Source organism: Mya arenaria, chromosome 5 (assembly GCF_026914265.1).
Source record: "Mya arenaria isolate MELC-2E11 chromosome 5, ASM2691426v1".
NCBI classification, from domain to species: domain Eukaryota; kingdom Metazoa; phylum Mollusca; class Bivalvia; order Myida; family Myidae; genus Mya; species Mya arenaria.
Genome location: NC_069126.1, coordinates 12,036,973 through 12,049,584, shown reverse-complemented (window position 1 = coordinate 12,049,584; position 12,612 = coordinate 12,036,973). Strand labels below are relative to the sequence as shown.

The 12,612-nt window shown below is 32.8% G+C and overlaps 1 protein-coding gene across 1 annotated transcript in view; it reads right to left on the bottom strand.

Annotated features, from left to right (window-relative positions):
* Positions 1-1,578: 1,578 nt before the first annotated feature.
* Positions 1,579-12,612, bottom strand: part of LOC128235437 (uncharacterized) — a 61,987-nt gene continuing 50,953 nt past the window's right edge. Inside the window, exons 60-76 of the mRNA XM_052950259.1 lie at positions 11,876-12,304; positions 11,272-11,422; positions 10,840-10,985; positions 10,604-10,695; positions 10,314-10,467; positions 9,572-9,683; positions 9,192-9,402; positions 8,816-8,980; positions 8,500-8,716; positions 8,088-8,239; positions 6,522-6,685; positions 6,342-6,375; positions 5,926-5,961; positions 4,051-4,122; positions 3,718-3,840; positions 3,477-3,539; positions 1,579-3,340 (exon numbers count right to left, since the gene is read on the bottom strand). Coding sequence (XP_052806219.1) covers positions 3,287-3,340; positions 3,477-3,539; positions 3,718-3,840; positions 4,051-4,122; positions 5,926-5,961; positions 6,342-6,375; positions 6,522-6,685; positions 8,088-8,239; positions 8,500-8,716; positions 8,816-8,980; positions 9,192-9,402; positions 9,572-9,683; positions 10,314-10,467; positions 10,604-10,695; positions 10,840-10,985; positions 11,272-11,422; positions 11,876-12,304 — 2,375 coding nt within the window. The 3' untranslated portion in view covers positions 1,579-3,286. The remainder of the gene's footprint in view (positions 3,341-3,476; positions 3,540-3,717; positions 3,841-4,050; positions 4,123-5,925; positions 5,962-6,341; positions 6,376-6,521; positions 6,686-8,087; positions 8,240-8,499; positions 8,717-8,815; positions 8,981-9,191; positions 9,403-9,571; positions 9,684-10,313; positions 10,468-10,603; positions 10,696-10,839; positions 10,986-11,271; positions 11,423-11,875; positions 12,305-12,612) is intronic.

Below are 12,612 nucleotides of genomic sequence, written 5' to 3'. Positions count from 1 at the left end.
ATTATCAGTGCGAAATAAATAGGTGATATAGTTTACGCTATTTTATTTTATAGCTGCGGTAAAAAGATGCAAGTTGCAAGTTGCCATACCCCGGGGCAAATTTGTGGCTTGGGAACGAGTTGTACTGAACTGAAAAAGGTGCTTAGATATTCGTGTATAATGTAAGTGCTGCCCACAGGTTCGAGATAATAACAACATTTTTGATGGATTAATAATATCTGTCATTTGTTTCCGGTCCGGATACAATAATTCGACCCGAGGGCACTTGCGTTGCCAGATAACGAGGCGCACCGGACATAATTGATAGATATCTTTTTTTTCTAGTATACCCTAAAGTAATTTTTTGTGAAAAAAAAATGATAAAGAAAAACGCATTTTTGTACATTTCACCAAAAAAACGCATAGATATGTGTTAATTCGTGGTTGTCACGGATACGCGTGCAGTGATTCCGATTATGTAAACAGTCAAAACGTTCTTCAAATAGTTTTGAGGAGAGTGCAGAATTATTTCTTGAATGCAGCATGAAACGTTTTTATGGTGCCATTTGAAGCCATTCAGACAGCAAATGGATTGTACAATGCCCAACTTTACGCATTCATAAGCCGTTCATATAACAACTGGAACGTGTAATTCCTAATTGAACATGTCCATATGCCGTTCACACAGCGAACGGGACGTATAAATCACTATTGAAACATTTAGAAACCGGTTATACAGCAACTGGAACGTGCAATAGCCAATACGACGGGTTGTTAAGCCGTTCATACAACACACGGGACATACAATAACAAACTTTAGGCATTCATAAGCCGTTCATACAGCAAACGGAAAGTACAATGCCCAACTAAACGCATTCATATGCGGTTCATACAGTAACCGAAACAGTCTCCTACTCAACGCTTCATAAGCTGTTCAGACAAGAACCGAAACGTACAAATTCCTAATTGACGAATGTTAAAGCCGTAAATAATGCAAGCTGAACGAACAACCCGCTACTTAATTTGATAATCATAACAAGAGCGAATGTATATTCTTATCTTCTGATTGTCGGAGATCGATTGCATTCCGAGTGCGTCAGTCAAAAGTACAGAGTATTTTAAAAACATAATAAAATAATAGCTAGGTCTAGTGATTTCAATTCAGAACAAAACTGTTTACATGGTTGCATGAGTAACATACTACTTGCTTAGCTGACGTTTTTCATTTTCTAGTTTTATAATATGTAAACCCCATTTCCCCTTCAACACGAGGCATTGTATTGTTATTTTCTTACTTCATGAAGCATATAAATCAGTAAGATATGACTGATTATCATCACTCAATTCAGTCTTAAAAAAGTAAGTAGTTGCTTATAAAGTCCGATAAGCAAAATTTTTCGTTAATTCTACAATTTATTTAAAACGGAAATATAAGAATGGTTAACTCTCTTATAAACACAGCCTTTTCCAAATGAATAAGAGTATGAAGACATAATTCTGAAGGGAAAAAACACACAACACCTTGCGCTTTATTACCATGGCAACACAATATAGAATGGAAACTAATGCATGTCTTCATTATCCGCAGCAAACGCTTTGTTCGTTTGTCTTATATTTACTAGATCAGACTGATATCTTAAATTGTATTCTGTTTTGTACGAATTTTACAAATACAGAACAGCTATGTTTAGTATTTTTAATATTGAAGATGGTGCAGGTACAATATTCATTATGTTTCCCTCGTATGATTATAGGGGAAAATAAACCACTGTTTGTCATTATAAATATCGCTTTGTTCGAAATTATATTTTATCCAATGGGATGGCTGTATTTTTCAAATCTGCTGTACATTTGCTGTACATTTGTTTTTAAATATGTCAGCATTGATTTTTTATAGTAAATCGGGAAAACTTAATAAGAGCTGTGTGTCAGCTGACTAAAAACTTTAAATCATTACTTGAATCCTCATTTTTTAGTTTGGTTTATTTGATCCGGTAACTTAAATGCTTTACATGACTTACCAATATTCAAAATAGCAAAATCTGTTTGAATGCATTCTATACGCCTTGATCTATTATTTCATACAATACAAGTATTTGTAATAAAACAAACATGTTCGTTGAAAACACGATTAATTATAGGAAAAAGAATATACAATATAAGTAATTAAAATAACCATAAGTAAAAAAGGGTACTATTCAATAAAAATCAGATATTCATGATACAATAACAATAACTAAACACTAGAAAAAGAAAAAAATACTAAACTCTTCACACGATAACATTTTGTATTTTATATGTTAAAAAATGATACTCTACAAAAAAAAAACACACAAATACACGCTAGTAATATTTTTTATAACTATGTACATGCACAAACAACCAAAACACTATGGCGCTCAATGTTTTTACACTTAGTTCTAAAGAAGATCCTTTAAAAAAAACATTTTTTTTTTTTAAATTTCCAAACTTATATATGACTGTCTCGATTTAAGTTCATAACAGCATACGAAATCAACTGACAGTCTTAATCTGTATTATGTTATTATGTTAATGAACATTTGTTTTTATAAGTCAGCAGTCAGTCGTTATGGATTTTAATTATTACTTGAATCTTCATTTTTAATTTCTTTTATTTCACCTGGTAAGTTTACATGGCTTACCGATCTTCAAAGTTGCCCTTTATTCTGTTTGAATATATTCTATACGGCCTTACTTATCATGTAATATATTACAACTATTTGTTATATAACAAACATGTCCGTTGATAACGCGTGTTATTCTAGAAAAAAGGTTTAAACAAAATAAGTAATATAACATAGGGATTAGTAAATGTAAAAGTTGTAAAATGTAAACGTTACTGTAGTTTAAGATTGAACAATACTTCGGTTATAAAAATGATTAGCATTTCATCAATAAAATCAAGATAGTCATGTACACGAATAATAAATAAACACAAGCGAAAGAGAACTCACCAAACTCCTTACAAATTAGCATATTGTTCATGCACACTAAAACATGATACACTACAAAACCACAAATACACGCTAGTAATATTTATCTATAATTATGCACATTTATAAACAAGTAAAACACTTCGACGTCCAAGGTTTGTTCACTTAGTTCTTAAGGAGATCCGTCCATTTCAAGTTCTAGAATTATATATGACTCTTTCCTTTGAGACACTGTCTACACAAAACAAACACTGACAGTCGATGTTTGTATAGTGTTAATGTTGTGAAATACACATTTTTTAAATAGCGCAAGATAGAGTTCGTTGCAATTTAGATGTACTTGTCGGCTTAAATTAAAACTCTGTTTCTTCTTGTCCTTCGACAGGTGGCATTGCAGATGATAGCAACTAAAAATCAAAAGCAACTATTTTATTTCATAAATAGATTACCAAATTTAAGGTTTCGATTTCAGCCACAATTCAGCAATCCATGTAAAAAAATGTCCGCAAGTTATTCATTCCGACCTGAGTAAAAATAACCTACCGCTGTATTAACATGGACGTTTCTTTTTGGTGGTCGCAACATTCCAGCTGATGGAAACATGCCCTGAAATTTATTATTCTTAAATTGAAATATGGCAGGTAATACTTAGCTCGTTAATTAATAAGGTTTTGTCGGATGGTATTCAAAAGCTGCCTTAAACAAATCCAAAAATTAAACGAACATACAAAGAGAATGCTGAAACTATTGTGTCAATATCTGAATTGGATAAAGTCATATTTACCATTACATCAATATTCTCCCTCATGTCAGACATCTTCACGGTAACGATGTCCCGCTGACTAATGTCCGGTGCAGGATGTCGCAAATCGCAGTCGTCGTCACTGAAGTCGGTGCTAATTTGAGTCTGTTTAAATGTAGCAATTTAAAAACGTTTAAAACCTGTCACGGAAGGATTATACATGTATTTACATTTGAGGATACTGGCCTTCGTCCTGTAGTTTACTGTTAATTACTTAGTACTAAATAAAATACCATATAATTATTATGAATACGTATTAATTTTATACCGCCTGTGGCGAAGTATGAAACACATTTCACTAAAAAAGGTTAATACTTGTAGCGTGTCGTCTTGTTTATGGTTCTTTGTGAATGTAGACAAAGGAGGTACACTTCCAGGAATGTCCGCCTAAAACGTACGAATTGTTGAGAACTAACGTGATTCTATATAAAATACGTTAATTGTGCATGCCCGCTGACACCATACTAGTTAGGTTTTAATTAAAGTGACACTCTTATTCATAATCCATACATACACATGTATAGCAAATATAAATTTTGAGTGATACATCTTTAACTTCTTACAAAATAATACATTTATGTAAAATATCAATTACTGATAACAATATTGTAACTGTTTTTTTTAAATAGCTGAAAAAGCAAAAATATTAAATGATTGGCGAATGCTAAAAGATTTACTGTGATCTACTAAAGTCTAACAATGTAGAAATACCATGTCTTCTGCACCTTTCTATCAAATTAAACTCGGTATACTTCATAAGTACCATTGTTTTCGACATTTATTCATCTTTTTGATATATCAAAACACTTGTATTAATTGTGGTAAATCTTACTTGGAAGTAAGAGTGCATCGTTAAAAGAGTGTATTAAGTAAGGAATGATATTTTAAAAAGTATCTGAACATATATTACAAATAAGTTTTTATAAGCATGAAACGATGGTATATTAGGGCATTTCACACCTGATTTCTCTTTAAATCAAGAACAAAAATATAAACTGAAATAACTTCATCTAGTATATGTTATTTCGGCCATGTATTTATTATATAAGTATTTATCATGCAATTTAATTTTCATCGTCGTATACCTGCGAAACGCTATTACCCTCTGCTTCATTTAGTACCGTTGGAATTTCGTCAGAAATATCACGTATTCAGGAATAATTAATGAGGCAAATACAATTGTGCCGAGGAACTTCTCTGAGCCAATTCAATAACGTCAATTGTTCTTTTTTATATAGAGTAACGAAATGTCGTTATGTTTTATTTCCTAGTTGAAGAGTATTGAATTGAAACGTGCAATACCCTTAGAAGAATAATTGTCTAACGTACCACATTAATACTCAGGAAAACGAGATTAAGTCGTTAATTTTCTCACGGTTCTAATGTAGTGTAAACAGAATGAAGTACCGGGATTTACGGCGATGTACCCTTTATAAAGACACCAAAATTGTAAAGGGTAACCAAGCTTCCGAAAGTACTACTTTCGCCAATAGCTACATTAACATTTTTGTACATCTCATACGTTGAAATCTCAAGTAGACAGTTTTGTTATTTAATGCACGTAAAACGGTTAAAACACAGTAGTTTTTATTTCAAGTTAATCGCCAGGTTGCATTAGAATTATATAACTTCAGATTTAAATGCAAATGTATAGAATAGAAAAACGAACATACTATCTTACATTATCATATTTTTGCTTTAAGATACAGTAGTTAAACAAATAAACGTCGGCAACCACGTTACTTAATTCCGTTGTACTTGATAAATACCGTGGGACAATTGACTCGTTTTAGTGAATATGTATGGACGTTTTAATGACTATGCATGAGGCAGGGAAGACATCTGATCTTCCAATGATATCGCATGTAACGATTACATAATCTTTAGTAACCCAGAAATGTCATAAGCCGAGTGGCCTTGACTACTTCTGATAAATTGTATGTACTTAAAAGGCGGACCCGGTTTCGCCAAAATAACATTCAAAGGTAAAGAATCTTGTACATTGCGGAACCAATAAAACTGCTTCTTTAAATCTTCATGGTTACTAGATTTTCCTAGCCAAATCGCCGTTAGTACACAACAAAGAATAGCGTAGTGTGTATCGTTGGCCTCCGACAATGAAAACTAAATTGAATTCAAGTCAACCACGTTTTGGTATTTGTATGGCTAATGAAAGCAACTCCGACTTACATCAAAATCGTCTTGGAGGCAAATCTCTGATCCGTTCTATAAAATAATTCATGTAAATTGTAAGTACACTTTTATAATTGTGTTTTCTTTCTATACTGGTATTAAATAAATGTAATCGTTTCAATATGAATGTATGCGAGTACTTTGAATTAAATATTAAACATACACGGGTTCTTTACTTTAAATAGATGGTTGTTGGTGGTTTCATTGATAAATTTATTAAGATTTGTTCAATGAAAAAAAATATTTACCCATCAAAATGAAACACTCAACATTTTGCTCTGATGTTAAATAATTATTGTTAATGTTAAATATGAGATATTTCACATATGACAGACAAAAAGCATATTTGTATTAGATGACATATATGAATGTAACCTTAAATTGTATGTCGTGAAAGTTTCAATATGACTTACCGGTGGATACACACCAATCTTGTACTTCATTTGTCTGAAACGTAATTGTTGGCCATGCTTAACATGATAGTTAGAAATACGTAAGAAAACAAGATATTTAACTCGATTTATTCACCTATTGTTAGTTTATTTTGTAACAAATTTCATAAGATAATTGTTGTTTTATTATTTCTTACATACCTGTATTTCCAACGTGCCACAAAACAGAAAATGGTAATAATAAAGAGAAAAAGTCCGGCTCCAATTACAATGAGTGCAAAGCTCCAGCCTTCAAGATTTGCAGTGCATAAGAAGTCACCACTCTCACAGAAACATTCGTAGCCACCATCTTTGTTCTTACATATCTAAACATGAATCATAGCATGCATCACAGAAATTCGAAGTCGTTTTAAATAAATGATGTATAGATAATAATTGCTGATTTCAGTGAAAGATGGGTTTTTTTTCACGAGTAGTCATAGCAAAAATATTTTCACATGAAGCGAAGCCGTGAGTGAAAATATTATTAACGAGTGAAATAAAATCTTGCATTTTCTTTATAGTTAATGCATTGTTCGTGCTTTCTTAATTCATTTATCTGCTTGAGACACTATTGCCTCATGCGGGGGGCCTCCATGCGAAGGAAAGTAACGCCCCGAAAAGCGCTAGCAGAAGGCCCTGACAAAGGCCATGCTATATAAAATAGTCCCATCCCGATGTTCATTGAAAATATGTATTAATAACTAATACGTTTGTACAATTTTAAGCAAATAAAAGGTATCTTTGGTAGTGTTTTAACAAACTCGGACTAACGATTGAAGTCAATAAGACAATAAAAATTCATAGCTAATAGCGAGTGTCCAGGAATATATAAAACTGTATATAAATATTCTTATAACGTTAAGTACAGACAAATGAGAACTTAATGCTGAATAAAGCTGAAATTTTTGTAGTTAAATATAATTATTAAAAATAAAAAAGCAAACGTAATCTTTAACTTATATAGAACTACAACAAAATGTTCTTCCTTAGAATGTACAGTGAATTTGGCTATCATAAGTCTGTACATTGTCGATATCATTGATGCATGTCAAACTAGCAAAATCCAAAAGAAAAACAGGATTTTATGAATGCAAAGGTAAACAGCTTCAATTATAACGTAATATAGCTATTAGAATGTTCTTTATCAAACTTTCTTAAACATTGAAACATACTATTTTTTCCGCAAACACATACTCAATAAGGTTAGTTAACTTCACCAACCATTTATAAAAAGTAGTTTTTCTCAAGCCATAGTGCAAATAATGAAATGATACCATTTTACTCGAGCCACAATGATATTATCAAGTTATAATTCACCGATATTATCCACTCATTTATCCATCTGCATGAAAGAAACATTTATGATCATTACATTGTAGCAATATGATAACCCATTATGTACAACCTGAAATTATTATATAGAAAGGACAACAAACGCTGTCATACGAGTACACGTTTTATTACTGATTTGTATATAGTTGGTACAGGCGACGATACTGCATGACTTCTTAGTATTGAAAAGCTCAGTTTTAAACAAATATATATACACAATATACCTATTTAGCTTGTGAACTTGTCTAACACTACAACTTGTATTCCAGTCATCAACCATTAGATGAGGAACCTCATACATCTTTCTTTATAATCAGCTATATAGTTGTAAATCATTTTTAAAACCGGTCTCAATTTATTATATAGACCTATAGGCAATTTAAAGGAACTGACCTCTCTGCCGGAGCACGGCTGATTAGCGCATTCATTAACATCTTCTTCACAATACTGTCCGGTCCACTCGTTCGGACAGTTGCATGTAAAATATTCGTCAAACCCTTCTGTTCTCACTTCATCATTGCAGTCATACTGGTCTGAATATTTACCTGAATTTCACCAAAATCCATTTACAATAACAGTGTTGGATTTGGTTTGGCTATGTATTATAACTTTTATTTGACCAATCTCGGATGAAAACTGAGTATTAGCATGAATTTCGATGTCTGAGGTTTGCATAATAATTAAATACAGTTATCTAAATACTTAGAGAGAAGTTGGTACAAAATCAGCTTCTTATTACGTAAAGATAAAATGCCCGTATATTTAACATACTAATAATTAAAAAAAAAAGGATTGTAATACTTACTCAAACATTTGCCCCCATTCATGCATTTCATAGCCATTATCCACAATTCAATTGAAATCACATCCGAGTATGATCCACTAGAATCTCGAGCAGCAAGCTTTAAACGTTTGATCCCAATATCTTGAAGAGTATCGGTGTTTATAGCATACGTGACATTATATATTGCTTGGATAAGTCCTGAGCCCTTCATGCGAACGTCAGCCTGATAGCAATTGACCTGAAATAAAAAGACCTGCTAGCTTAACCTCATTAATGAGATGAATATTGAATTCTTGAAATACAACAAGAAAACACATCGACAGGAAAATAAACTTACATTGTCAATGCACGACGGCAGGTCAGAATCTTGAACCGAGAAACCACTTGATGTTGAAAGTGATTCCGAAATTTCAAGTTGAATTGATTCATTAATGTCCACGTCATACGCTGTATAAATTGCTAAGTCAAACACCGTCGGTTTAATTTGTTGTTCTTCAATGAACTGGAATAAATACACGTGTACTCATTACAGTATACTCAAAAGAAGGAACGCACTATTATTGATGAATTAAATTCAATCGGAATAATTAATTCAAAATCGAAAAAAGTAATATTCAATATATAAAACAGTTTAACAATTTTTTAGCCGTTTTGGCCTATCCAAAGTTCACTTATACACTACAAATCGTATTATGAAATAAAGCTGATCTTACTATGATTGGCTCCGTCGGGTCTGATTTTAGCAGATACTGGCCTTCCATTGAATACAGCAAAGCAGTTGGCGGATCATTTAGTTCCACTACATATACATTGATTGTTTCTATGGATTTGGCAGGTGTTACTTCAACGAAAGAAGGTGTGTCTTTTAGTTCTATTTGGAGTGTATGATGTCCGTAACAGTTAGCACAAAGTTCAATTTCTAACCTGAAAAAGAATACATTTCCAATGATGGTGAACATTAAAATATTCAGATAAAAATGGTTAAACGAAATTTTGTTTGCTGAGGGTTTATATCAAACTGTGCTGAACAATTAAAATAAAGAGGGGATTATCAATAGTGAAAATTTAACTATAGTTAAACGAACATACACACCAGCCCGAGTTATTTAGCTTCATATTTCCTATTTGAAGTTGAGTGTTGAACTGCGTAAACGCGATGTCATCTAGTTCATCGTCACGAGCATATAGTTTGAAAGTAACGACCTCTACAAATGGAACATGCTTGTTGTAAACATAAATAATAGGTACACAGACAAGACTTAATTTAGAATGAACAAGAGACACACGACGTACAGACAACACAAACGGACCACACATGCATCAACTACACTTATCCATACATGGACAACGAAACTTGAGTTCACTGGGGTTTAAATAAATTACTGACTTTACCGTTAACACTAGTGTATGGCGTTTTTTATCTTCGTTAAGGACTGGTAATTAATACAAAAACAGAAATATACATAAATATATTCAAGAACAAATACGTTCTATGTTCACTCTGTGCAAATTTTAATGTTCCACACTTTCACCAAATATAAAAAATAAACATTCAACTAATAAAGGAATGGAAACTACAAGAACGAGCCAATCAATCTAAAAGATAAATATGTGCTTGCGTAAAAGCAAAGTGATTCAAGCCAACCAAACACTCAACAAGAAACACAATGTTAAATTAATTAATATACGGGCTACCGCCTTAAAATCGTCAATTCAGTCATGGAGGACTTTAACCAGTTACCTTAAAACAACCTCACACCTGTCCCGACATGTATGATAAGAGCATTGAATGTGTAATCTTCGACCGAAATATAAGAACGCATAGAACAGAATACCTGAGTCTTCTAAAAGTGAGATGTTAAATGGAGAAATGAGATACGGTGGACTGTTGAATGGTCCCGCTCTCACGGTTGCCACTGCAAACTGAGTTTCTTGGTACATGTACTGCTGTGTATCGTTGGAGCTGTTATGTGTACGGGTATTGCAAACCTGCAAAATGTAGCATAGCAAAAGGTAACACAAAACAATGATAATGTTGAACTTGAAGATGTATACATATCAAAGGTAGGTTTGCAGATGTATTGCCAAATAACGTTCAACTTAAAGCAAATCTACTACATTTTACCTTCACAATGGTGACGCCAAGATCCGGATAATGTGTCTCGGTGTCAGATTCATCCTGACAAGATCTGCTAGATATCTGCCACTCCTCTTTATCTGAACATTAAAGCGTGCCACTCATTTTTCGATGACTCTATTTATTTTGTATTCAATGCCATTGAACAATATACACTATACATCGCAGTTTTAAGTACATGCAAAATATAAACATTTCATTGAATCCATTTTTGATATGTTTACCTGGATTCCAATGTATGAGCATGGTGATGTTACTAGCCGGATCTGAGTTGTCAAAGTTTATTTGCTGGTGGGTTATTTCAATAGCTCCCGTTAATTCCTCCTGGCCGATTGGGCTGATTGTAAACGAGTTTTCAACTTGATATGTCCTGAAAGAATGGTAAGAAATATATATCCTGAAAGAATGGTAAGAAATATAATCCAATGCAATTGTCAACTATATATGCTCAACTCATTTTTATCGATATTACAGTTTAATACATACAAAGTTAAATGCAATCTTGAAGGGAATTCCTGCCGCTTACATTTAACATGTTTAAACAGTAGCTTCGGTTTGCTTAAAACTGTTCATTGATAGAAATGGTAGATGCAACCTTGGCAACGCTGCCTATACTATAAGACAGGATATAAATTACTATTTCGTTCAATACATACCTCTTGTGCAGAAGCCTTTCAGTTTTGTTTAACGTCTCAAACGGATTGACAATATAGGGCCTGAATGCAGGAGTTGCGTCAGATTGATAGATTGTTGTTAGTTCTTCTTCAGATAGTTCGTTTAGCAAAACACTTTGTCCATCGTTCATACCTTAAATCAATATATCGATTGATAGGTATTTGTACTTTTATAAAACATTCTATAATTGATTAAATTAGTATCGTACGATATTCCTATATGTTGTTACCCATCACCGACAGCTAATTATGACCACAAAGTAGTATGCAAAAACAAAACTGTTAATGGCATGCAGAGACAGCACATTTCAGAAATATGTGAGGTGCTGAATAAAATAACTAATAATGTAATTATTATATGAGCCACTGGTAAACTGTTTTTATCTATAGCTTATAGATATAATTTGTGAATGTAAAATGGAACGTTTTGATGGTGCAGACGAATTAGTAAATGCATCATTAAGATTAAGATCTAAAACCAACATTGTGAACATGCTCGGATGGAACATAATTAAAAATTAAAATTGATAAACAAACCAGGAGCAATAGTACTGCATTACTAATATATAAGGAAAAGAGCTCATACCTCCAGGAAATGTTGCGTTGATGATGCTGTATACAGAGCTACGTTTTTGGTTTTTAGCTGAACTCTGTCCAAGAATTACGGACATTGCTGTTCCATTTTTAGAAATTGCCAATGATGAATCGTTTCCTTTAACAATTACCGAATTTGTCAGTTTGAATGAACAAATCTGTGCTTTGTTACAAATCCTCATGAATATAAACACGGTCCGTCCTGGTTCCATGCGAAATATGTCTTCAGAAGTGTTATTATTTTCGTTTACTGTATAATGTGCTTCACTGTATGCTTGCAAAGCTGAAAGGTTAAAATATTGCACAATATCTATATAAATGTGGCCTTCCTTTATTTCAACTATGCCAGAGGTGTTTACTGCTACCCATACGCATGGCACTATGTCATCAGGTGTCACCTTTGAACTACCGACGCAGAAGTCTGAAAAAAAGAAAACAATCGTCCTTGATTATATGCGTCAGAATTAAAAGTGTTTTATACCGTTAAATTATACATGCTAGAAGAAACATCTGATAATCAACTTATGTGCGAAAATATCGTCTTCATCCATTGTTTTCGTTCCTCAGACATTTATTTGTTTTGTGTGAAACAAGTATTCTTTAACCTCCCAATTTCATGAGAATTGAAACAAGTGAACCATACAAAATGTAATTATCAAAGAAACAAAGAAAATTTCGTTAAACATACCAGTAAACTTTGTTTGTAAACTTCGTTTACCAACGTTATTA